Source organism: Symphalangus syndactylus, chromosome 6 (assembly GCF_028878055.3).
Source record: "Symphalangus syndactylus isolate Jambi chromosome 6, NHGRI_mSymSyn1-v2.1_pri, whole genome shotgun sequence".
NCBI classification, from domain to species: Eukaryota; Metazoa; Chordata; class Mammalia; order Primates; family Hylobatidae; genus Symphalangus; species Symphalangus syndactylus.
The window spans coordinates 28826177-28853141 of NC_072428.2; the positions used below are offsets into that span (position 1 = coordinate 28826177).

Sequence of the window (26965 nt, forward strand, 5' to 3'; positions counted from 1 at the left end):
TGCCAGGCACGGTGGTGCTTCCCTGTAGTCCTCGCTACTGGCAAGGCTGAGATAGGAGGCTCTCTTGAGCTGTGATCGCACCACTGCACTCCAGTCTGGACAACAGAGAGAAACTCTCTCTAAAACAAACAAAAAGACTTGGAATCAGGAATAAACATGGTTGAAACTATACCACCTGGACTGAAGTGGTGGTTTCACTTAGAGGTAATGAGAAATGAAGTTAGTTGGATGAGCTAGGGTCAGAGTATGCAAGGCTTTAGAAATAGGAAACAGGAGAGAAACCACTGAAAGTTTCTGAACAGAACTTGTGATGATGAAATCAGAATTCAAGGGGAGAAAAAGGAGCATAGTGATGGCATCCATGATGGATTTGGAGAAGAAAATACTAAAGGTGAATGGAAAGGGTGGACCAGGGGCAAACAGGTTATTAAAACAGTCCCATCATGAAGTGTTGAAATGTTGGATGTAAACACACCTGCCACAGTATTAGTACAGACTAAGGGCTTGGATAAATGTTAGTCAAATCCAAATACTAAAATTCTTCTTGGTTCGCGAAAATTTCAGAAGTTGCTCAAAAATCTGTAATGCATTAAGAATATTATTTGCTTCACAATATTTCATTTACTTAAGATTTTATAAGAATCAGCTGCTTATAAAATTGTTACTTTGTGGTGCACCAAAGCACCTTGTTCTCTCCCTCACCCAGATATGTTTCATGCTCTTTGTACTTTCCACCTCTTAACAGATTTGGAGGGAAGATTCAAGCCGTGGATTTTTAAATTTAAAGCAATGTTGTCACAAATTGAGAACTGACAACATGTCATTACACATTTAATTGCCACCGAATCCCAGAGTTTAAAAATTGTAAGGACCTAAGAGACAGGACCTCTCGTTGTACAGATGCGGAAACTGTGGCTGAGAGAGGGTAAGTGAACAGTCCTAGGTCACAGCGCTGCTAATGGGCAAGGTGGGACTAGAATCCAGGCTTGACTCCTCTACGCGGAGCCAAGGGTTCGAAGCGAAAGGGATAAGGGAAGCCTGAGGCAGGGAACAAGAGTCAGGAAAGCTGCTCTTTCCAACCCTAGGAGGCCGGGTGACCTCGTCACCGCGAAAGGAGCGGAGCCAGGCCGACCTAAAAAGCCGTAAGTCCAGGTACCCTTACCCTAATGGCCTCGGCGACACCCTCGGCCACCCTCCTGATCTCGCGATACTAGCCGGTACTCACTTTTCCGCTTCCCCTAGGCCCCGCCCCTCCACCTCAGCCCTTCTGTCGTCATTTCCTGTGGGTCTGTAAGTTAAGGGAGAAGATGGCGGCGCTAGGGGAACCCGTGCGTCTGGAGAGAGGTGAGTGCAGCCGAGGCTCGGCGGAGGTGGGCGGAAGGGTTGGGGGAGTGCTGTGTCGCTGGAGGGGAGGAGGAGTGACCCAGGCTCTGAGATCCGGAGCCAGGCTGTCCCTTGTGCCGGCGCCAGAGGCCGCCGTTGTCTCTGTGCCCGGCTCTAGAAAGGGCGCTTACGGTATTTTGACTGTTACCGTAAGCCCTCTTCTGTTCACACGGACTGTTCCGAGGCACAGCACAACTAAACACAACCTGCCCGCTTCGCAGACACACGCCGCACACGCCCTCCCTTGGTGGGCACAGCAGAAGCAGCATTCGGAGACCCGTACACCCGAAAAGCAAATGTCACACACCCGGTCCGCACAGACTGCACTCATTGCCTGTACAACACGAGAACGGAAACACGGTACAATTCAACAGAACCTCCCTTCCCCTTTGTTTGCACACAAACTCCTTCATTACTTTCTCCACAACCTCGCTTGTATTTGGGTTGGGGTATTTTTTAGCTTTTGTGCCCTTCCTAGAAATAGAGAGATTGCTTTAAAAACAATCCTACTGACTTGGTCTTGGGAAGGAGGTTACGTAAGTAAGCAGAATAGTGGTAGATGCTAAAACACTTGCAGGTGCAGTGTTTTTCATTTCTTACAAACCCTACAATTGCAAACTGGTTGGCTGATTGCTTCCTAGAGCAGACTGTCAAGGAAAATAAAACCACCTCTGCTGAGTAATTAGAGAAGTCTATGAAAATAACTGGCTATGCGCCTACCATGATTTCCAGCATTCCAGCGTTTCCAGTCCTTTTACAGATTTCCAGCATTCCACTGTGTCCCTAAATCCTTTATTTCAAACAATTTCAAGCATACTTTTCAAACACTAGCATTAGAAATCATTGATAGGAGTTGAGAAGTACAAATAAACATTTTGAGTACTGGTGGTAAAAAAAAAAAGTATAGGATGGAGACTGAAATTATATTGCACATATTAACATTTGCAATTAGTCTAAATATTACTATTGTTCCCTAAGAATACACATTTTTAGAATTACTGTACTTAGAAAAACCTCTTTCCTAATGCCTTCCCGCAAACAAATGTGCACTTAATGTTGCTGATTTGCTCTTTACCGTGTTCACCATTTGGAAGCCTCACTGTAAATGAGATTCTTTCCGTTAAGCCTATTAAAGCATCATTTTAGAGGACTAGCTACTCTGGGAAGACTTGCCGAGTTAGGACTAAGTCTGTGACATCTTCCTCTTGAGCACAGTGGCACTGTGTTTTATAGATGGGAGCAAATCTGTTTGGTGTTAACAGGAGTATTTTCTTTGAAAGCTTTTCTAACGTATTGGTGGTCTTTTGTGTTTTTGTTGTTGCTGTTTGGAGACGTAGTCTTGCTCTGTCGCCCAGGCTGGAGTGCAGTGGCGCGATCTCGGCTAACTGCAACCTCTGCCTCCAGGGTTCAAGCAATTCTCCTGCCTCAGCCTCCCGAGTAGCTGGGACTACAGGCGAATGCCGCCAAACTTGGCTGTTTTTTGTATTTTAGCAGAGACGGGGTTTCACCGTGTTGCCCAGGCTGGTCTCGAACTCCTGAGCTCAGGAAGTCCGCCCGCCTAGGCCTTCCAAAGTGCTAGGATTACAGGCGTGAGCCACTGCACCCGGCCGGTCTTTGTATTTTTAAATGCAACACAAAATGTGGAACTTCTGTGGCATTTAGTTTTGATAGTCATGGCTTTGTTTTTTGCTGTTACAGACTTCTTTTCTGTTCTTCAGTAGAAGGCTCCGCCCCTTAGTAGGATGAATTACAGTCAGTCCTCCATATCCATGGGTTCCACGTTTCAACCAACTGCAGATTGAAAATACTCAGAAAAAAATCGTGTCTGTATAGAACATGTACAGATATTTTTTTCTTGTCCTTATTCCCTAAACAATGTGATATAACAACTATTTACATAGCATCAGATATTGTAAGTAATCTAGAGATTATTTAAAGTATAGAGGGGAGATATGCATAGGTTTTATGCCAATACGACATCATTTTATATCAGAGACTTGAGCATCTGCAGATCTTGGTATCTGTGGTATCTGAAGAAGGTCCTAACGAATCCCCCACTGTTACCAAGACAGCTGTACTAGTCCTTGCCATTTAGCAGAGTAAGAAAGTCAGATTACATCACCTCTGATTCTTGTTTAGAATTCTAACAGACTCTATTAACAAACACTCCCAACAATCCTAAAGTAGAAAATCCTACAGTACCTGATCACATATGATGATTTAGAGTACCTTCTAAATCATCAAACTATGATTTAATGAAACACAAATTTGAGCACATAGTAGGTACATTTTAGATTTAGTCAAAAGCATTTTACATTTTTCCATTTTTTTCTCCATTGGAAATTTTTATAGCTTATATATTATAACTTTATAAATCAAAATAATTGAACCAACAGTCCCCATTTATCAGTCATTCTGGTGATGGGAAATCAGAATGGTAAAGTTCTATTTGCTTCCGTTGCATTTGATTAACTTTTTAAGTTTAAGCTTTCTTTACCTCAAATTTAAAAATCTGCTTTCTGGCCGGGTGCAGTGGCTCACGCCTGTAATCCCAGCACTTTGGGAGGCCGAGGCAAGCAGATCACTTGAGGTCAGGAGTTCGAGACTAGCCTGGCCAACATGGTGAAACCCTGTCTCTACTAAAAATACAAAAATTAGCTGGGCATGGTGGCAGGTACCTGTAGTCCCAGCTACTCTGGAGACTGAGGCACGAGAATCACTTGAACCCTGGAGGCAGAGGTTGCAGTGAGTCAAGATCATACCACTGCACCCCAGCCTCAGCAACAGAGGGAGACTCCATCTCAAATAAATAAATAAATTATCTTTCAGCCAGGCGTGATGTCTCAAGCCTGTAATCTCAGCACTTTGGGAAGCCAAGGTGGGTGGATCATGAGGTCAGGAGTTTGAGGCAAGCCTGACCAACAGGGTGAAACCCTGTCTCTACTAAAAATACAAAAATTAGCCGAGCATGGTGGTGGACCCCTGTAATCCCAGCTACTCAGGAGACTGAGGCAGGAGACTCACTTGAACCTGGGAGGCAGAGGTTGCAGTGAGTGGAGATTGCACCACTGCACTCCAGCCTGGACAACAGAGTGAGACTCCATCTCAAATAAATAAATAAATATCTTTCTTTACTACATTTATTCATAGTTTTCTATCTGCAAACACGAAGAAGGCCATACTAACTCTATAAAGAAAAATTTCCAGTCCTTGAGTGTAACGAAGTCAGGAACTTCTACTTAAGTCAAAAGGAAGCAAAGCAGTAATAGAATACTGGGCACTGTAGTACCAGGGGTATAAAAACAGTATACCAAAACAGTTTCTGGAAAAATAAAAGAGATAGTTAACAGTGTTATAGCTGACCTCCTGAATCTTCTAAAATGTCTCAATTCATAAAACACTTATCCTCACACTTGTCAATGAGAATTCCCTAACGTGCTTCATACATTTGTAGAAATGTATACAACCTCTTAGGGTTTTTTTTGGTTGGTTTGTTTTGTTTTGTTTTGTTTTTTCTTTTGTAGATGGAGTTTCACTCTTGTCACCCAAGCTAGAGTGCAGTGGCACAATCTCAGCTCACTGCAACCTCCACCTCCCGGGATCAAGTGCTTCTCCTGCCTCAGCCTCCCAAGTAGCTGGGATTACAGGCACCCGCCACCATGCCTGGCTAATTTTTGTATTTTTTTTTAGTAGAGATGGGGTTTCACCATGTTGGCCAGGCAAGTCTTGAACTCTTGACCTCAGGTGATCCACCCGCCTCGGCCTCCCAAAGTGCTGGGATTACAGGCATAAGCCACTATTCCCAGCCAATATTTCTTATGATTAATTGGTACCAATGTAACATAACACTTTTGCTCGCTAAGCCCTTTTTTATGTATTGTGTGGTTCAGTCGTTAACTGAACTCCTAACTCTTCCTCATAACCCTTATATGGAAGGTACTGTTATTTCCGTTGTACAGTGAAAGAAACTGAGACATAAGGAGGTCATGTAACGTGCCCAAGGTCACACAGGTGATATTGAGACCAGATCGACAAAGCTAATTGTTTTTCTTTTTCTTTTTCGTAAACATGAGTGTTTGAATTAAGTGTTAATTAAGTTGAAAAAAAATCAGTTTATTTCATTTGTACTGCTTGTTTTTTGCATTTTTATGGTTGTTTTAAATGTCCCTGCCACTAACTGCATCTGCTCTTGAGTAATTATCTACCTATGTATCATGTTTCTTTCGAGGAATGACCAGTGATTTTACTAGCTTATAGTGCCTTGTACTGTTCAGTGCTTTGGTTACTGATAATAATTAGGTAAATTTTTATTGACTAGTTTCTGACAATATTGCTAGCTTTTCTGAAGCAGTACAATGTTCATGTATCAGTCACATTTGAGTCACAGTCCTTTCCGATGGCATTTGGTATTTTGTGTTCAATTTGCCTGTGTTTCTCCAAGGTCTTATTTTATGCTTCTGTAATCTCACTAGTTTTTCCTATCTACTGTAAAATTTAGTGTTCTTACATTTTACATTCTCACCCTCCATGTGTGTACACACACACAGTCTCCTCCCCACCAAACACATGTGCAAATTCAATGCTTTTTTCCCCTCTATTGTCTGTATATTATTAGCCCTTGAGGAATGAATCCTAACTGCCACACTGTTACATAGGCATTGAGAAAACCCTTGGAGAAAATTATCTGTGTGTGTGTTTAACTCTAGATATTTGTAGAGCAATTGAATTATTGGAAAAACTACAAAGGAGTGGAGAAGTACCACCACAGAAACTTCAGGCTTTGCAAAGAGTCCTTCAAAGTGAGTTCTGCAATGCTGTGAGAGAGGTGAGTAAACATCATTAAAATTTACTAAAAATTTGAGTTAATTAGGTCAGATAATACTCTAAATTTGGGTTCAAACTTTCTTAAGAAAAACTTTAAAAAACATTAAAACCAGTCCCTCTCATTTTTGGAATTTCTGATAAAAAAAATTTTATAAAGATGCATAAGTTTGCCTGAAATTTTAACTTCACAGAGAACTCAAGCATGGTATATTCTGAGATATAGCTTTGGCTTTTACAGGTATATGAACATGTCTATGAGACTGTGGACATCAGTAGCAGTCCTGAAGTGAGAGCGAACGCTACTGCAAAGGTAAATTTTTTTGTTTTCCAAAAGTGAGAATTATTCATAAATTAGAAGTTTAAAATATGCAGTTATTAAATTCATAATAAACTTATTTTGAAGACTAACATGTATCTTTCAAGCTACACCAAATTTCTCAAGTACCAAGAAATAAGACATTTGTTTTTATTGGCTTTACATAAATGCTACATGATAAATAGCTTTACATAAGCTATTTTATCATGCAGTTTAGGTAATGCAATAGAAATGTACTTGCGTACAATATGTATCATGCAATATATAATTGTGTTGTATATGTTATATATGATACTATATAATATTCATTATACAAAATCTAATCAGAATTTTAAGATATGGATTACTATCCTCATCTTATTGATGAGGAAGCATGAGGTTATTTGCCACAAACCACACACATAGCATATGATAGAGCTGGGGTACTTCCCCGAGTTGATTTTTGCTTTCTTCTTTACATTATCTGCATTTCTGTGCCATTGTTTGCCTCAAATAATTTAGGTATTGACCTCACTATTCATGATAGGGGGTTTGAACAGGGTAATATCGGCAGTCGGTGACTTATAGCAGATAGTTTTTTATGGATAGTTACTGGCTCACAAAAGGAAATGGTGGATTCTTTGTTGAATACAAATACTAAAACACATGGATATAGTTTGTCAGTGTAGAAAAGACCAGAGAAACATGGTTTTAATTGATGAGTAGTGTGACTTTGATAGCCTACTGAATTTCTGAGACTTAGTGCCATTATCTGAAAAATGAGGCCTTTTTCAGAGCTTAGAAGATAACGGGTATTCAGTAAATCTTGATTTCTTTGAAGATAATGGGTGTTCAGTAAATCTTGATTTCTTTCCTCCTCCCCATTTTTGTGATCCATCACAAAAAAATGGTACTAGATAATTACCCTTAAAAGCAGAGTGAAACGAAATCTCAACTTTATAATTAGTTTGGATTAGTCTAAATTTGAGCTTTAAAGAAGATATGGCTCTGTTTCATCTCTGTGACTAGTTAACTAAAGCAACAAAACGTTCAGATTGGCTATATGTACCTCTCTTTTTCTCAATATTGAGTTATTTCTTGTCATCTTAGATATTTAATATATAGTACAAATAGTATAGAAGCCAAAATGATTACATATAAGGGCAACTCCATGTTGATTATATAGGTAGGTTGTGTCCTGCACAAAGGCTCCTGAAGGAGTTGGGCGATCCAGATCTAAAGCCCAGGGCTGCTGGCACACTGGGGGAGGGGTTTTCCTCCTTCCCATGTACAATATCCATCTGCCCAGTAAGTCTGCTTGCCAAGCCCTGTGATACAGGACTGCACAAAAGACTGGGCACTGGATGGGCTAGGAATGACCTAAAAAATCATAACAAAAAATCATAACATTTCCTGCATAACTCGGAATTATTCATTTGTCGTCTCTAAAATACCTTCTGTTTATCTTACCTTCTCAGAATCAACAGTGAATTTGTAAGCATTCAGACGTCAAAAATACGTGCTCAAAAGTAGTTTTTAAAAAGAGACAAAAGAGGCCAGGTGTGATGGCTCACAGCTGTAATCCCAGCACTTGGGGAGGCCGAGGCGGGCGGATCACGAGGTCAGGAGATCGAGACCATCGTGGCTGACGTGGTGAAACCCCGTCTCTACTAAAAAATACAAAAAATTAGCCAGGCATGGTAGCAGGCGCCTGTAGTCTCAGCTACTCAGCTGAGGCAGGAGAATGGCATGAAGCCAGGAGGTGAAGCTTGCAGTGAGCCAAGATCGTGCCACTGCACTCCAGCCTGGGCGACAGAGTGAGACTCCGTCTTGGGGGGAAAAGAAAGACAAAAGTAAATAAAAGTCATATTTTTAATACGTAAAACTTTCTTTCAGGCTACTGTTGCTGCATTTGCTGCCAGTGAGGGACATTCTCATCCTCGAGTTGTTGAGCTACCAAAAACAGAAGAGGGCCTTGGATTCAATATTATGGGAGGCAAAGAACAAAACTCTCCAATCTATATATCTCGAATAATTCCAGGTGGAATTGCTGATAGACATGGGGGCCTCAAACGTGGAGATCAACTCCTCTCTGTTAATGGAGTGGTAAGGATGAATTTTATTTCTATTTGTAGTGATCTGTTGTGACCACCTGGGGGCGTATTTGAGTTATAGGAGAAACCTAAGAAGCTTGTGGTTTAGAAATGCCTTGAGGGAATCCTAGGCAGTACTATTAATACAGTGATCCTTTTTTTTAAGCACTATAAGTGTATTTTGCAGTGTAAATTAGCAGTGCTTAGTGTAATTTTTATGACATAAGCTCTTTATTAAAGGCAATACATTAAATTAGAAGTCTACCCTCATTTTACTCTTATAAAATGGCAATTGCTTGATGTACTGAAATAATAAGGTATGTAGATTGATATGCTAATTTGGAACTTAAAAGCCAGTTTTTAGACTATAAACAGAATATGATGTGAGAGGATTTCATATAGATTAAAATGGTAAAGCAGGATTATTTCTTAGTTTTGTAATGTTGGAATAATATAACATTAAAACTTTCATTATATGTATTTTAAACATTTTTGCATTTTGAGTTACTTTCAAAACTTAGATATTAGTGTATGGTTGTTTGTTTGTTTGTTTTTCCCCTAGAGTGTTGAAGGAGAACATCATGAAAAAGCTGTAGAACTGCTGAAAGCCGCACAAGGAAAGGTTAAATTAGTGGTGCGATACACACCCAAAGTCTTAGAAGAAATGGAGTCGCGCTTTGAAAAAATGAGATCAGCAAAACGCAGGCAACAGACCTAATACATTTCAAAACTTGATATTGCATTTTGCGTTTTAGCTAGAGAAGTTTTCCTTGTGACTTACTAATGGCTGCAATGCCAATGATTGTAAGAAAACAAACAAATTTATCATGAAATTCTCCTTGCCATTTTATAAATGCCTATTTTAACATCATTTATGGTTCCAGAGATGCATACACTTTTTTCTGACAAGAAAAAGTAAAAGGTGATGAGGGCAATTCTGTCCTACTGTTTTTACAGGCCTTTTTCAAATGCAGATTTTGTCATAAAGTTGTTATAGATTTTTTAAAATGCTTTTTTAATATTAAAATGTACTTTTACATTCTTAATCTTTTTTTAGAAAGGAAAAGTTTTCTTCATTTGGCTGCTGATTTAAAAGTAAAGTTCTCCAATTCTTTTTTTGCTTACTCTATTTTTTTTAACCTGTGAAATTTCTTTACAGTTTTCCAAGAAATTAAGCATAACAGTCTTATCTATGGCAGTTCATTACACTGTCAATATTAACATCATTGCTGCATTTTGTACTTTGAACACACACATCATATATATAACCAGTGGTAAATCATGACTCAGTACACTGCAAGTTTTTTCACTTTTACTTAAACATAATATGTAATGGATATTCATTTATACTGATTTATGAAAGTAAGTTTTTAAACACTGAAACAATCATTGCTAAAATACATATTCTTAATATTTGAGCATTGAGGCAAGAGGATGTAATCGATAGCATTACTTATTACATCCCTATTTATATTCAACAGTACATCAAATTATAAATGCAAAACAGGTTCAGATTTCATCTTTTGTGATTTCTTTTAAATACTACTCATTTTTATTTAAATGCACAGTATTTCCCCTATATTTTGGTCCTTCCATTCCTAGAGACAAACCAGTGATTTGGTGGTAGGAAGTAGCTGAAGCAAAGAAGGAAAAGTAATACCTTTAACCTCACTAGCTTCAAGAGTAGACATTCTTACTAGCTCAATTTAAATAATTGATTTTAAATAGGAAGAAAAGAGGATATATTTAAGATACATAGAAATTATGATGTGAAGTATTCATGAGAATCTGTAGATTCCATCAAAATAAGTAGGAACTCATACTAAAATTGTTGGATTTAGAGAGGCAACTTTTGTTTATGATTCAAATATGGGAATTTGAGAAATATTTCATTTGTCCACTGGATGTCACTATTTTACTAAAAGGCAGCTATTAGTGTGGGACTGTGACTGAGGTCTTAAAGACTGAAAGAGTTAAGGTTCATTTTCTGTCACAACTTACAGGAACATTTGTACTTTAAGAAAAATTTAAGTGACAAATGTTAGAAGATGATGGATTGAAAAATATAAGTAATTTGGCATATTGACCCTGTAGAAAAAGTGGGCATTTTGTAACATTCCTTCAGGAAGAATAGAATTGTATGCTTTTTTCTGCATGTTTGTGATCACTGTGAGTCTCAGATGATTATTCCAGTTTTCAATGATTTTTCAAAATAAAAGTCAATCAGCATTGTTATTTATCATTTAGGTATTGAACACTGGATTGCATGGTTGAATGTGTCTTTAATCCACTAAAAAATGTGCTTGTTATTGATAGGATCATGTTGTTAAATTGTAAATTTTCAAAATTGATGTTTTAAAAATGTTGAGACCAAAGTAGTATAGAAGTATGGACTTAATTTAATTGTAAAATTATTAGAGGTATTTGTTGTAGAGCTTTATATATTAAAGAGAGGTATTGGTGCATATAAAAACAGTAATATTGTTATGCTTGTATTCTTGCATTTCAGGGTAAGTAAACCCTGAAGAAATCTTATTTTAGTATAGCTACAGCTGCAGTAGCTTTTAAGTATGTATCAACATTTCATTATAAATTATAGCTTCCTGGTTCTGTGTCTCAGCTGTTTCAGAACTTTGAGCCAAGTTAAATCTTTTTTGGTGTTGAAACTTTTAGTAAGCTGAGTAAGCTATTTTTTTTTTCCCTACAGTAATCCACAATCTGTTCTTTGTGTGGGTTGACACCTATTTATAATTCTTAAAATAAGGGTAGCTCAAAGGAGCCAAATACAGTAGTTTAGCTTGCTACTGTTGAGCATGAATAGCAGTAGTTTGTTTTCATTAATGCAGTTTTCATAATGTATCCCAGAATTTTAAATCTTGACCATAGAAAAATACAGTCATTCATTGGCAAAGATGTACAGTGGTGGTTTAGTGCAGTGAGGAAATGACGGGAATTTTTATCTTAGAAACGGATGATTCATGAATAAAACTAGGTACATAGTAAGTGTATGATAGAAGTTTGATTTGTAAATTACAAATATAAATTATCACCCCCATTTCCATTTATTTTCTTGATACATCAAAATGTGTTGACTTAGTGATTCTCAGTCTTAGCTACGTATTAGCCTGGCAGAGCTTTAAAAAATTGATACCTGGGTCCTATTCCATAACAACTAAATCAAAATCACTTTTTTTTTTGGTAAAGCTTTCCAGGTGGTTCTAAAGGACACCTAGGGTCAAGAACCCATTATAAAATGATCTGATTACACTGGACACTCTTAGGAAGTATCAAAATAGAACAGTTCAATTTGCAGCTACTTAATGATTAATTACATTTCTTAGGTTTTTTTTTTGTTGTTTTTTTTGTTTGTTTGTTCTTTGTTTTAAAAGAGACAGGATCTTGCTTTGTCTCCCAGGCTGGAACACAGTGGTGTGATCATAGCTCACTGCAGCCTGAAACTCCTTGGCTTCCACCTCAGCCTCCGAAAGCATTAAGATTATAGGCGTGAGCCGCTGCACCTGGCCAGGTAATTTCTTTTAGGAATAAAAGGTACTTGGCATTCCTTATTTGGGAAGTAATCACAGTCTTTTTTTTTTTCTTTTTAAATAAAGTCTACCAGTAATTTAAATGTGAGCTTTTTATGTCTGTCATCATTCTGCCCCCTTTGCCTTTAAAACTTACAAAAATACGTGTTTGTTATTTGAGAAAGCATTTTTAAAAATTGCAGATGAGAAATATTGTTGTTAATAATTATGTGCTGTCAATGTGGGCACTTCATTTGTTAGTATAATACTAGATAATAGCAGCCTAGTTCTTTAGGATTTGACGATTCAAATATTTTTTTCTGTTTTTTTGTTTTTGTTTTTTGTTTTTTTTGAGACCGAGTCTTGCTCTGTTGCCCAGGCTGGTGTGCAGTGGTGTGATCTCGGCTCACTTCAACCTCTGCCACCTCAAGGCAGTTCAAGCGATTCTCCTGCCTCAGCCTCCCGAGTAGCTAGGACTACAGGCGTGTGCCACCTCACCCGGCTAATTTTTTTGTATTTTTAGTAGAGACGGGGTTTCACCGTGTTAGCCAGGATGATCTCGATTTCCTGACCTCTGATTCACCCGCCTCGGCCTCCCAAAGTGCTGGAATTACTGGCGTGAGCCACCATGCCCAGCTTCAAATATGTTTTTAAAAAATATCATTGTCCTCCTCCTCTTAAGATTTTTTTAAGTTCTTTTGCTCAAGTACTTAAGTAGTCTGGCTCAAGTACTTTGTTTACAATTAAAATGGATATTCTAGCATTTAATAGAAAAAATGGTTATGGCTTATCCAAAAAGAACGTCAGCATGACCTGGTGTAGACTTAAAAAACTACATGTTTGTGAATATTTTATAATGTGGAATGATCATTGAAATATCAAGGATTCTAGTAATTGTATTTCCTGAATAAATGTATGTTTATGAATTTTCTAACTTACATTTTGTTGTCCTCTGCCAACAATCTGGTTTTATAATTGTTGTCTAAAGTTTGCTAGTAGTGTTTCTTCAAAGGTTATTCCAGTTATGGTTAAATAGTGAGAAAAATCACTTATTAATTTTCAAGAACTTTGAGACTAACTTGTATTGACTTGGTTTTTAAAAAATACTGGCAAATGCTATGCTTCCACTTTGAAAATTTGTGGTAATACCCACAATGGATGTAAAATAACACTTTTTCAATAGATTACTTCATTTATCAATTTAATTCTGATTTTAAGGCTTATTTAAAATAAATTTGTATGAGTTATGTCCTCGTTCTTTGGATTTGAAAAAAAGTTGATATAACTACACAATAGATAACGTTTGTGAAAGCTGTGTATAAAAAAACATAATTCCTGGTGGCTGCTGAAATGAAACTTTGATTTTCTATATTTTGCTTTGTCTCATAAAATTTAAAGAAAACATTTTCTTGTGTTATTTCAAGAGCGGCAGTATGACGTGATTGAGAGCACACATTCTGAAGCCAAACAACTCTGGTTTCAATCCCAGTTCCACCATTACCGTGTGTCACCTTAGACAAGTTGCTTGATTTCTTTGTGCCTTAGTTCCCTCACCTGTCATTTGTTACTAAGAATGCCTGTAAGTGTCATGGCATTTTCTGTAAGGCCCTTAAAAAGGTGCCTGGCATAGTAAATACTGTTTGTGTTTGCTTTTGTTCATGTAAAATAGCTTCAGAACCTTATGAGCTAAAGGAAATAATTCTGGTGAAAAAATTAAAATTAGCAAGTTTTTATTTTTGGTATTTAGAAAACAACCTTTATGCTTAAAAACTTTAGAAGAATACGATTCATAAGAAATTATCAAATTTATATTTTGATCAAAGAAACTCGGAATTTTTAAATTGGAGCTTTGAGGATTGAAGCCATATTCAAATGAAAATCATTGGAAAATAAGTCCAAGTAAGGGTTTGTTAAATTAACCTTTAAGGCGACAGCCTAGGCCTAGAGACAGGAGACTGCTGGACTAGGTGTTAGACAGTACAAGGCATCACCACCATTAACTTTAAAAAAGCGTGGAAATGTGCCACACAGCCGAGGAACAACAAAAAGCATTTAGTGTTAGGACTCAGTTTTTTCAAAACTTTAGTAGACCAGAGTATCCATTCGCTAAATTTTTCTATTCGGGTTTTGTTGTATTTGCTATTTTGATTATTCTGATTTTAATATAATGAATTGCTGACCCATATTTTGTACGTTTATTTATTAGTGGCAGATAATCTCCCTGATGGAATCTTGAAGATTTACTTTATATACAGGGCAAAAGGTAAATTCATACAGAACCCATTTGTCAATTTTATTTTTTGGATTTTAAATTTTAAAGGGACAAATACTTCATTTTAACAAAGTATATGTAAGACCTCTCCTAATTCTCATGAACTATACCCATTGGTTAGAATGAGAAATCATCCACATTTTCTTACCTAGAGACAACTTTAAAAACACCAAATCTTTTTTGAGACAGGGTCTATTTGGCCACCACAGTATGTATATTTAAAATCACCAAACATCAAGATTTGGTGTTTTGGGGCCAGGTGCAGTGGCTCACACCTGTAATCCCAGCACTCTGGGAGGCCGAGGCAGGTGGATCGCTTGAGCCCAGGAGTTTGAGACCAGCCTGGCAACATGGCAAAACCCCGTCTCTACTAAAAATACAAAAATTGAGGCCCAGCATAGTAGCAGACGCCTGTAAATCCCAGCACTTTGGGAGGCCGAGGAGGGTGGGTCGCTTGAGAGCAGGAGTTCAAGACAAGCCTGGCCAACATGGCGAAACCTCGTCTCTACTAAAAATTCAAAAATTAGCAGTGCATGGTGGCATGTTCCTGTAATCCCAGCTACTTGGGAGGCTGAGGCAGGAGAATTGCTTGAACCTGGGAGCCAGTGGTTGCAGTGAGCTAAGATTTCACCACTGCACTCCAGCCTAGGTAACAGAGTGAGACTGTCTCAATCAGTCAACAAATAAAAGTACAAAAATTAGCTGGGTGTGGTGGCACATCCCTGTAGTCCTAGCTACTGGGGAAGCTGAGGCTTTCATGAGAATTGCTTGAGCCCGGGAGGCAGAGATTGCACTGAACCGAGATAGCATCACTACACTCCAGCCTGTGCAACAGTGAGACCCCATCTCAAAAAAAAAAAAAGATTTGGTGTTTTTAAAGTTGTCTCTAGCTAAGAAAGTGTGATGATTTCTCATTCTAACCAGTAGGGATAGAAATTTTAGCCACTGCAGCAGGTAAGTTTCCTGTATATGGCAGTTACTGAAAGTAATTCCTTTCATCAGAAGGTATTAAAAACCCAAAACTAATTTTGCGTTTGTTTTTTATTTGGCAAAGAAATGCAGTCAAACCGTGAAGTAGGAAGTTATTACTCTTATCTCTTACTTGACATAATTTTGAGCCCAGACTTTAAATGCTATCTAACCTTTGTGTTTTACAGTGTTATGGGTTGAACTGTGTTCCCCTAAGGTAGGTTGGAGTCCTAACCCCCAGTACCTCAGAATATGACCTCATTTGGTGATAAGATCTTTACAGAGGTAATCCAATTAAAATGAGGTCATTAGGGTGGGCCCTAATTCAGTATGGCTAGTGTCCATATTTTTTGAAAAGTTGGGAGCGATTTGAACACAGACGCACACCCAGGGAGAACACCATGGGTAGATGAAGGCAAAGATTGGGGTGATGCTTCTACAAATCAAGAAATATTGAAGATTGCCAACAAACTACCAGAAGCAAGAAGAAAGGCATAGACCAAATTCTCCCTCTCACTCAGAAGGAACCAAGTCTCCTGACACTTTGATCTTGGACTTAACAGCCTCCAGAACTGTGAAACAATAACTTTCACTTCAGCCACCTAGTTTGTGGTACTTTGTTATGCCAGCCCTAGAAAATTAACATGTGAGAGAATCCACCTTTCAGTGGCATCACTACCAAAACTGGGTACAGAAGCAAAATTAAATGTGGGTCTCCAATGTGTGATAAAAACATTCCAGTAGAAGTGGCTTTGGCTAAGGAAGGATGAGATTCCTGGCCCTTGGGGATGAGGAGAATGCTGGTTTCTTTGTTTTCTGTGGTTGAAATGCTTCCTTGGACACCTGTGCAGCTGTGTAACTGAGCTTGTGCCTCCACATTGGCCCCCTGGACTCATGAGCACCTAAGCACCTAGCTGTTTCTTCACTTTAGGTTGTCAGTTACTGCATGGCTGCGTCTTAACTCCAGGACTTGTCAGGAGTTGGTATTGTTAGGGCATTGTCTCCTTCAGCACTGAGAGTAGTTTCTGCAGCAGTCCTTGTTCCAGCTGGGTGAGATGAGGATATGCCTTTGACATGGGACATTTCAGCCTGTAAAGGTTTGTACAGGTTCCTTATGATCCATGGGCCTAGTACCAAGCATTAATTAAGCCAGAACCGATTGTGTTGCTCCCTTTTTAAAACTCTGCATTGTACTTAGGATAAAATCCAAATACCTTGCCATGACCTCAAAGGTTCTGCATAATCCATGCCCTACTTCCTCTCAGGCCTCATCTCAGTCCACTCTCCTACTTGTTCTGCTCCACAGCCTATTGCCTTGCTGGAAGGCTTCCCTCTGGTTCTTGCACTAACTGGCTGCCCCTCATTCAGGTGTCAGCCAAGGTTGCCTTGCCTGTTAAGTTCACCATCTAAAGGCTGATTCCTCATCCTTTAACATGGAAACACCTTGTTTTTGTTTTTTGGGGTGTTTTTGTCTTTTTCGGGAGACAGTTTCGCTCTTGTTTCCCAGGCTGGAGTGCAATGGCATGATCCCAGCCCACTGCAACCTCTGCCTCCCGGGTTCAAGAGGTTTCCTGCCTCAGCCTCTCAAGTAGCTGGGATTATAGACATGCCACAATGCCCAGCTAATTTTGTATTTTTAGTAGAGATGGGGTTTCACAATGTTGGCCAGGCTGGTCTGGAACTCCTGACCTCAGGTGATCCACCCACCTCGGCCTGCCAAAGTGCTGAGATTACAGGCATCAGCCACCGTGCCCAGCCAACACCTTGTTTATATTAACGTGCTTAATTGTTGTCTTTTCCATTAAAATTTAAGTTACATGACAGCAAGAAGGACACAACTGTACCCCCATTACTTAACACAGTGCCTAAAACATGGTATGATGACTTGTTATACCTTGTTGAATTGACTGGCTTTCCATAATTCCACAGGTAGATCAATAACTTATATTGGAACTGTATGAAAACAATGATGTGTGTATCAGGTAGACAGTATTTATCAACTGATCTTGATGTTAGATGTCCTAGAAAGGATCAAAATACTAAAGGGACAATACTCTTGTCAATCTTTTATTACCTCGCTCCATTAACATGCCAAGTAGCATTTGTGGAGGACAACAATGAAGGTTACTTTCATCTTTTATGTAAAACTGTTCCAACTAATGCTAATAGTAGATAAAATTTGTACAGTAACACCTAATTTTTAAAAATAGAACAAAGATTTTCTTTGGGTATTGCAACAACCAAAATTAAATGAAGAATTGTGTACTGCTAACCAAGACCTAATTTTTAAAATGTCTGTTGTGTAATTTTAAATAAAAAATAACAAGGCTGGACACAGTGGCTCACACCTGTAATCCCACCACTTCGAGAGGCCAAGGCAGGCAGACCGTTTGAGCCCAGAAGTTCAGGACCAGCCTGGGCAACATGGCGAAACCCTGTCTCTACAAAAAATACAAAAGTTAGCCAGGCATGGTGGTGCACACCTGTAGTCCCAGCTACTGGGGAGGCTGAGGCAGAGAATCAGTTGAGCCTCAGAGTTCGAGGCTGCAGTGAGCCCTAATCGTGCTGGTACTATAGGTGCAGGCCACCACACCCGGCTAATTATCATTATATATATATATGCATATGTATACATACATATATATAGAGAGAGACATTTAATGAGAAATTATAATTGTCCAGCAGGCTACGCAGGCTAGAGAGCAATAAAAAAAATAAGACTCGCGGACATTCAGTCACTTGTCAAGGTGCCAGCTAAATGCCACAGTCCCTTCTCACACCGGGGTATGTCTGGAGTGGACTCAGGGACATGGGCTCAACATGTCTAAGCAGCTTATTGTGGCTTTTGTCAAAACCTCCATACAGCACCAACTGCACTTCCCATCATGCGTGTCATCACTAAGCACTCACGTTACCTTTTTTTTTTTTTTTTGAGACAAGAGTTTTGAGCTCATATTCTGGCCCTGTGTCGCCCAGGCTGGGGTGCAATGGCGCGATCTCAGCTCAGTACAACCTCCGCCTCCCAGGTTCAAGTGATTCTCCCTGTCTCAGCCTCCCAAGTAGTTGGGATTACAGGCACCACCACGCCCAACTAATTTTTGTATTTTTAGTAGACACGGTTTCGTCATGTTGGCCAGGCTAGACTTGAACTCCTGACCTCAGGTGATCGACCTGCCTTGGCCTCCCAAAGTGCTGGGATTACAGGCATGAGCCACTGTACCCAACCAGCACTCATATTACCTTGAAAGCACCTGCTGTGTGCTGATGAGCCCTTTCTACCAGTTATCCTTAACACATCCATTGGCTGCCCAGCCCAGTTAGAATAGAAACCCAAGCCCCTCTCCATGATCCACCAAGCCCTGCGTAATCCAGCTTCTGCTTCCCTCCCCAGCCTTCACCCATACACTTTTTCCCTCTCTGTCTTCAAGTGCCTCCAACAGGACAGGCCTTCACACTTGTGGTTCTCTCTACCTGGAACCTCCTTTGCCCTCTGTTGCTATGTATTTATTTGTCAATTTTGGCTACTCCCTCCTCAAGATAATAAACTTGTTGAGGGCAGGCAGGACCCTGTTTAGTTTTCTGTTATATATTTAGAGCTGAGAACAGCACCTACCACATAGTAAACAATATTTGTTCACAGAAGAAACAATTTGAAAGAAGACTGTGGTGTTATTTTTGATAGGAAAGGACATCTGAGATGACATTTAAAGAGACCTGAATGGTATGAACTGAAGAAGCCACTCTTGGACTATCTGGGAAATCAGGGTTTTTGACAGGGACCAATAAAGAGTATCTCCCTTCCCCACTTGGGTTCTAGGTACAGTAGGAAATAGTGGCAGATGAGGGCCAGAATATGAGCTTTATTATTTATTAATTTATACTGACCACAAATGTTTGTCGGATGTCCACCATTTGCCAGCCACGGTTAGGGGCTGGGAATTCAGTGGAGAACAAAACAAAGTTCTTGCTGTCACAGAGCTGACACTCTGCTCAAGGCTGGGCAGGGGCATGTACCTGAGGCCTGAGAAGAAAATGGGCATTCTGAAAACTGGCCAGAGAAGCTTCTCAGAGAAGCCTGTGGCTGGGGGGCTCAGTCTGGCCAATTTTCAGGCATGGAATGGGCATGGTCGGGACTGAACTCTGATGGTGCCCATCCCGCGGGGGCAGAGCTTGCCCCTTCTCTCGGCGTGGCTAGGATAAGGGCCTGTTGCCTCCCGGATTACCAGTCAGATGCCACTCCACTCCCATGGAGTGAATTTTACCAAGGGTGGAAGCGGGTAGGAGTGATCACTCACGTGATAAAACCTAGAAAGGACGGTATCCCTGCATCCAGGCAAACACATGAACCTATCAATAATTATAAAATAGAATGGCTGCAAACAAAATTAAACATTTGTTGCAAATATTGGCAGTATTGGAATTTATAATATGATATTTTCCTTTTAAAGCTAAGGAGGGAAGGACTTCATCACACACATACACACACACACACACACACACACACACATTTTTCCCCCCACTGCCTTCCATAAATACATGTAACTCCTCACAAATTTAGTATGCTATATGCATAAGGCTTTTCTCCTGCTTTTTCACATTTGACCACAAGGTGGCGCCAAAGTGCTACTGTTTCTATTTTAGCATTTTCTAGCAGTTCTTACCAACTGAAGCTCAGACCTAAGATTTAGAATGTACTCCATCTTTTCTTTTTAATTCAAAATTAAAATTGAAATGTATTTTATAAAATTGAAAGCTTTGTAAATGTGGAGAAACAACTCCTCCCAAATAAACCCTAAATAAAACAAACTTATGTAAAATACCAAACTACATGAGTAGTCATCTAACATTTAGTAAAAAGGTTTGGGAAGGTGGTGGGGTGGTGTATTTAATACTGCTTTTTTGGTCCTTCTACTAAATATAAACAACTTTAGATGGTTGGAAATTATCTTTGGCTTTGCTTCTCTTACGTGTCTGCACCCCTCACAGGATGTTTGAGAAAAGTAATTTCATAGGGGATGTGGCAACTTCTTTTAAATAAACTGGAGACCATCTGAATCATTGCGATTAACTTGTTGTGTGTGACAATAAACTTGTCAAAAATGTTCTTTTCCATGAAAATTTAAAAAAATTCAACCGACTACAGAGTAGAAAGAGCAGTTGACCTAGATATTAGCTCCAGTTCTGTCTATAACTAGGTACGTTGTGGCCTTGGGTAATTTGGTTATCCTCTGTGGGTCTGATTTCACGCTATTAAATGAGGGGATTTAGCACATATCCCCAAAGTTTCTTCTATTTCTGAGGATCTTTTTTTTTTTTTTTTTGAAACAGTATCTTTTCTTGTCACCCAGGCTGGAGTGCAATGGTGTGATCATGGCTCACTGCAACCTCAACCTCCTGGGCTCACGTGACCTCCCACCTCAGCCTCCTGAGTAGCTGGGACTATAGGTGCAGGCCACCACACCAGGCTAATTATCATTTTATATATGTATATATATGCATATGTGTACATACATATATAGAGAGAGACATTTAATGGGAAATTATAATTGTTTCATATTGTTTCCTGAAAATGCTGATACAGTATAGGTCAACGAAAACACCAGAAGTATAATAGAAGAGGCAGTATACATGTATTATTTAGTATATCCTATACCTTTAGAAACTTTTTTTGGAGACAAGAGTCTCCCTGTCACCCAGGCTGCAGTGCAGTGGCATGATCTCAGCTCACTGTAACCTCTGCCTCCCGGGTTCAAGTGATTCTGGTGCCTGAGCTTCCCAAATAGCTGAGATTACAGGCATGCACCACCACACCCAGCTATTTTTTGTATTTTTAGTAGTGGCAGGGTTTCGCTATGTTGGCCAGGCTGGTCTCAAACTCCTGGCCTCAAGTAATCCACCTGCCTCGGCTGCCCAAAGTGCTGGGATTACAGGCCTGAGTCACTGCGCCCAGCCTAAAAACATTTTTTAAAAACTATTAACTGTAATTTTAAAATTAAACTGCCAGGTGCAGTGGCTCACACCTGTAATCCCTGCACTTTGGGAGGCCGAGGCGGGTAGATCACGAGGTCAGGAGTTCAAGAGCAGCCTGGCCAACATGGTGAAACCCTGTCGCTAGTAAAAATACAAAAATTAGCCGGGCATGGTGGTGGGCATCTGTAATCCCAGCTACTCGGGGGGCTGAGGCAGAGAATTGCCTGAACCCGGGAGGCAGAGGTTGCAGTGAGCCGAGATCGCCCCACTGCACTCCAGCCTGGGCAACAGAGTAAGACTCCGTCTCAAAAAACAAACTAACAAACAAACACTAAAGTTTGCAGTTTGCTCCAATGTATCTCAAAATCAAACTGGTAGGAACAGACTTATAAAAAGCTAATAGATATATCTAACTTGGAAGACTTGTATCCTTATGCCATATTTTATCATTTGACTACTAAAAGAAACTGAATTAAAATAATCCATCTCCGCATGCTTCTCCAAAATGATAGTATTAACACAATGCAAACATCAGAATGTCCAATAAAGTTAACAAGCCAAGGCAATTTTGTTACATACATTAACCCATTTATTATAGGCCAATGATGTCTCGAAGAGTAGAAGAGCATCTACTGGTCTTTGAATTCCTTCAGCCTTCTGATGGCGACTTTACCGTGACAGCGGAAGTGGTATTGTAGGTCCAGGCACTGCCAGCCACGGTCTTCATGCAGGAACCACAGTACCAGATCCCCATAGCTCATCTCTTCATCTTGGTTTTGCCACAGAAAGAGCAAATGTACTTGGTGTGCTGGGTGATTTCAATTTTTCTTCACCATTTTCTGGAGGGAGGCCCCATAGCGGGTCCCATATTTACTGATGATTCTGACTTTCTTGGTGCATTTGGCCATGTCTCCGCAAACTAAGTCTGAGCCCAGAGAGCTATGTGTGTGTGTGTGTGTTTGTTTGTTTGTTTGTTTGTTTAAGTAGAGATGAGGTCTCGCTGTTGGCCAGGCTGGTCTTGTACTCCTGAGCTCAAGCAATCCTCCCGCCTCAGCTTCTCAAAGTGCTGGGATTACAGGAGTAAGCCACCACACCCAGCCTTATTTCTAATTTTTAAAGCATCAAGAAGAAACAGTTTGTCACAACATAATATAACTTTCTAACAGCCAGAAGTGCCCAAAGATGGACTACTCCACATGGAGGTATGACTATGCCAACTCTAAGGTATCCAAGAATAGCAGGGATGCTGTTCAGCCTTCTTAAGCCTTAGGAAGGTAATCAAACTAGTGTTAATGTCTTTTCTAACCCTGTGTTTCTACATTCTGAAAGTTGAATTGTAAACTGCTTGTAGGAGAGCTCCATGTCGTACCTTATATCCTGGGGCTGCAGTGAAAGGCACCTGTCAGCTCTCTCACTGTGGGGACTCTAATTGATTAACAGTCCTAAGGTAAAATCCTTCACCCTGTTTGTGCCAAGGCCACACTTCCTATGGGCTGGTCCCAGCCAATGACCGAGCATGGCTGAGATACTAAGGCAGTCCTGTTCCTGGGAGATGTGAGACTCTGGCAGATAACTTTTGTGGCTTTGCTGAAATTTTATAGAACTGCACTGAAATCTAAGACTCTTTTCCCTCCTTCACCTCCTCACCTGGGGCCAGACCCACATCTCAATCTGACGGTTTTTCAGATGCCCTTAGCTCCCTCCCCATTTTCCCTTCACAATCACTTCCCCTAATAAATCTCTTGCATGAGTAATCCCATATTGATGTCTGCTTCTCAGAGGACCCACACTTGCCTTATCCTGTAGCAAAAAGTCATACATCTTGGTTGGTGGTGGAGGCCTATGTCAGAATCAGCAACTTTTTAAATACTGGAAATTCAGGGACCCACAGAGACCTTCTGTAATAGAATCAATGGAGATGGAATCTTGGAACTGCTGTATTACAAATCTTCCCAGGGTGATTTACATGCAGACAGCCCTGCATCAGTCAAAACTCTTCAGTACCTAGCAGAGTACATTCTGAAAAGTAGGTGTGTGGTAAATAGTCCTTGAAAAACAAAATCCAGCTGGGTGCAGTGGCTCATGCCTGTAATTCCGGCACTTTGGGAGGCCGAGGTGGGGTGGATCACCTGAGGTCAGGAGTTCGAGACCAGCCTGGCCAACATGGTGAAACCCCATCTCTACCAAAAATACAAAATTAGCCAGTCATGGTAGTGCAGGCCTGTAATCCCAGCTACTTGGGAGACTGAGACAGGAGAATTGCTTGAACCCAGGAGGTGGAGGTTGCAGTGAGCCGAGATTGTGTCACTGCACTCCAGCCTGGGCAACAGAGACTCCATCTCAAAAAAAAAAAAAATTCAAAAAATGTTGAAAAGCTTGACAAGTTTGTGTTATTTTAGAATAAAAGGGGCAAATTGGCAGAATTACTATAAAGTTTTTCCCTATTGTCTCAACATCCTTCATTTTCTCTTTCATATCAAACATTTTCTAAATTTTCTCTTACGTTCTACAGATCACGAAGTATGTTTTAACATTAGCCTGAGGCAGAGGGAGAATGAGAGAGAGAGAGAGAAAGAGAGAGATTAGCAGATATTACCAGATTTTGCCAACCAGTCCTAGAAAATACCATCTTCAGCATCCTGACATCCAGCACCACTAACCCAGCCTTGAAGCTTTCTTTGCTTTGCCCCTTTCCAAAATAATCTTGGAAATTACAAATGGTTGGCAGTTTGCCTGTGTTTTTAAAAGCACTGCTTCAGGGTGTTTTATTTTGAAGATTAAAAGACATTTTCAAAAACTTTCGGATTGTTAACCTTTTCATTCTGACTGCCGCTTTTCTTATTTGAAGATAGCCATGGTAGCTGTCACTAGACAAAAATAACTTAACAGCTTGGGAATTATCAAAGAGGTATTTAAGAGTGTTTTTATTTATTTATTTATTTATTTATTTATTTATTTTTTGAGACAGTATTTGGTGTCTAGTTAGGAAAAGGACAATTTACAGAATATGGAGTCTTCCCTCCACATCCTACCCAATATTTCTCCTTGGGTCTACATTTAATTTCCTCTTTCCTTTCCAGATTTCTTCCAAAATATTTCATGTAGACAAAGAAGAGCTTTTCAGAACATTTCAGCACCACTACCACCACCACCACAGCCCCCTACTCCACCCTAAGTGCTGGTTTTCTGATTACGCATCATCATGGCATGCGCAGATTTTGCATGTAGTTTTTTGAAATAATTGTGTCATGCTAAGGTCTTTCTAAAATGTTCAAAGTTTTATTTGGGATTCTGAGGAAGTGAAAACTACCCAATTCCATGGCTGAACTTCGTGTTGGTATTTTGGTCTTAACAAATTATCAGCTTGACCAGGTGGTAATCTTCCTGCTTTTCTATTCTGATTTTTCTACCTTTACTTTTCTATCTCTTATAACATCTGGTTTCTTTAACAATCATTTAATTTTTGTGTACTTGTATTTCTCACCAGTAGTTTATGCACTCAGACTTTGGAGCGAACCCACACGTGGTTCTGTAATTCAGAAGTTGCTCCCTTGAGTCTCATTTTTCCTCTTGTGTTAGAATTGAAAGGGAAAGATCAGGAAAAGAAAATCAGATTTAGAAAAGATTAGGCATGGCCAGGCATGGTGGCTCACGCCTGTAATCCCAGCACTTTGGCAGGCCTAGGCGGGCGGATCACTTGAGGTCGGGAGTTCGAGACAAGCCTAACCAACAGGAAGAAACCCTGTCTCTACTAAAAATACAAAATTAGCCAGGCACGGTGGCACATGCCTGTAATCCCAGCTACTCGGGAGGCTGAGGCAGGAAAATCACTTGAACCCAGGAGGTGGGGGTTGTGGTGAGCCAAGATTGTGCCATGGCACTGAAGCCTGGGCAACAAGAGTGAAACTCTCTCAAAAAAAAACAAACAAGAAAAAAGAAAATGAAAAGATTAGGCATTTCCATATTTCTGATATTTATCCAAATGTTTTCAAATTTTGGGTCAGTATGGGTCTTCAGAAGTATTGAAAGGCTATCTAACCCCGTAATATCCAACCAGCTCAAAAGAGTAAGATACTTTTTGGTGATGTTTTGAAAAAGGGCTGTCTTTAAGAATGGCCTTCAGCCAGTCCTGCCAGAAGCCTCACTACCAGCCCTCACATCCCAAAGGTCCCATCAGTTCTACACAAGTGGCATGTGCTGCTCCCAGCCATCCTTCACCCTTGCTCGAGCTCTAGGTATAGTAAAGAGGGCCCAGAGCGCAAATTTGATCACATGTGTAGCTTAAAAGGATGTTTAAAATTTGTCGACAATTTTACATTGTTACTTTTTGTTCAAAATAAATCATTGTTTTCAATTAGCCCTAAAAAATTAGATGTTGTTTCCTGGGTCCAATAGTACCACACTAGGGATGTTGATAAGGTGTGTAAAATACCTTATTTGAGACCATGACAGAATGACTGCAAGCCTCTGGGGCTTAATGTGAAAGCTCTTCCATCCCAAAGCTCCCCATGCAAATATGGAGGCATCAAAGCCTAGAAACTATGCACTACCTTGAAGATTCATTCACTAGAGTGGGTGCATATAAGATATCTGATCAGTAGGGATTAGACTTGATATTCTTTTCTTTATTCCCTAACCCTATCATGTCTTGAAATATTTATGTATGTATGTTTATTTACGCATTTATGTATACAAATCTTTATGTGTGTATTTATATGTATATGTATATAAATTTATATGTATATAAATACACACACACACATAGTTTCTTTTTTTTTTTAGACAGAGTCTTACTCTATTGCTCAGGCTGGAGTATAGTGGCATGATCTTGGCTCACTGCAACCTCCGCCTCCTGGATTCAAGCGATTCTCCTGCCTCAGCCTCCCCAGTAGCTGGGATTACAGGTACCCACCAATTTTGTATTTTTAGTAGAGATGGGGTTTCACCACGTTAGCCAGGCTGGACTCGAATTCCTGAACTCAAGTGATCAGCCAGCCTGGGCCTCCCAAGTTTGGGATTACAGACATGAGCTACTGCGCCCAGCATAGATACATGTATACATATATATATACACATATATACATATATATATATACACACACACACATATATATATATATATATATATATTTTTTTTTTTTTTGAGATGGAGTTTTGCTCTGTCACCAAGGCTGGAGTGCAGTGGTGCGATCTCCGCTCACTGCACCCTCCGCCTCCCGGGTTCAAGCGATTCTTTTGCCTCAGCCTCCTGAGTAGCTTGGACTACAGGCGTGCGTTGCCACACCCAGCTAATTTTTGTATGTTTTGTAGAGACAGGGTTTCACCATGTTGGTCAGGCTGGTCTGGTTTTGAACTCCTGACCTCATGATCCGCCCATCTCGGCCTCCCAAAGTGCTGGGATTACAGGCATGAGCCACGGCGCCCAGCCAATAAATGTATATTTTTAATGTATAGCCAGCTTCTCACTTCAGGTAGCTTTTTGGCACCTATGCTTTTATTTAAGCTCGATAACTATTTCTCACAGGTTATGTTATTATTTGGGTCAAAAATATTTAGGGTGCCTTTTACACAAAGGATAAGGTAAACTCTAAGTGCCCAGGACTCCCTCTGTGTCCTTCATTCTAGAAAGCAGGAC

The 26965-nt window shown here is 40.0% G+C and overlaps 1 protein-coding gene and 1 pseudogene across 4 annotated transcripts; one reads left to right on the forward strand and one right to left on the reverse strand.

The window, feature by feature from the left end:
* Nucleotides 1-927: 927 nt before the first annotated feature.
* LIN7C (lin-7 homolog C, crumbs cell polarity complex component) lies at nt 928-20520 on the forward strand. Of its 4 annotated transcripts, XR_010121507.1 has the most exons (7): nt 1279-1344; nt 6090-6208; nt 6446-6517; nt 8399-8608; nt 11985-12121; nt 14326-14382; nt 15549-20520. XR_010121507.1 is itself a non-coding variant. In XM_055282088.2 (6 exons), exons 2-6 carry the CDS (start codon nt 1308-1310, stop codon nt 9311-9313), a joined length of 594 nt encoding a protein of 197 aa, XP_055138063.1. In that variant the 5' UTR covers nt 928-1142; nt 1243-1307; the 3' UTR covers nt 9314-13523. The 4 variants fall into 4 exon arrangements, 3 of the variants coding, with proteins under 3 accessions (XP_055138063.1, XP_055138064.1, XP_063497969.1); XM_055282088.2 differs by lacking the exons at nt 14326-14382; nt 15549-20520 and adding an exon at nt 928-1142 and having other exon boundaries at nt 1243-1344; nt 9158-13523; XM_055282089.2 differs by lacking the exons at nt 14326-14382; nt 15549-20520 and having other exon boundaries at nt 1275-1344; nt 11985-13523.
* Nucleotides 20521-21508: 988 nt separating this feature from the next.
* Nucleotides 21509-23084, reverse strand: LOC134736994 (large ribosomal subunit protein eL43-like; annotated as a pseudogene).
* Nucleotides 23085-26965: the final 3881 nt, after the last annotated feature.

What these genes read in the sequence shown, in the direction of transcription:
- LIN7C (XM_063641899.1), top strand. Translation starts at nt 1,680, where the DNA reads ATGTCACACACCCGGTCCGCACAGACTGCACTCATTGCCTGTACAACA. An exon ending in AACACGAGAACGGAAACACG is followed by an intron (nt 1,744 to 6,089) that starts GTACAATTCAAC and finishes GTTTAACTCTAG; the next exon opens with ATATTTGTAGAGCAATTGAA. An exon ending in GAGCGAACGCTACTGCAAAG is followed by an intron (nt 6,518 to 8,398) that starts GTAAATTTTTTT and finishes ACTTTCTTTCAG; the next exon opens with GCTACTGTTGCTGCATTTGC.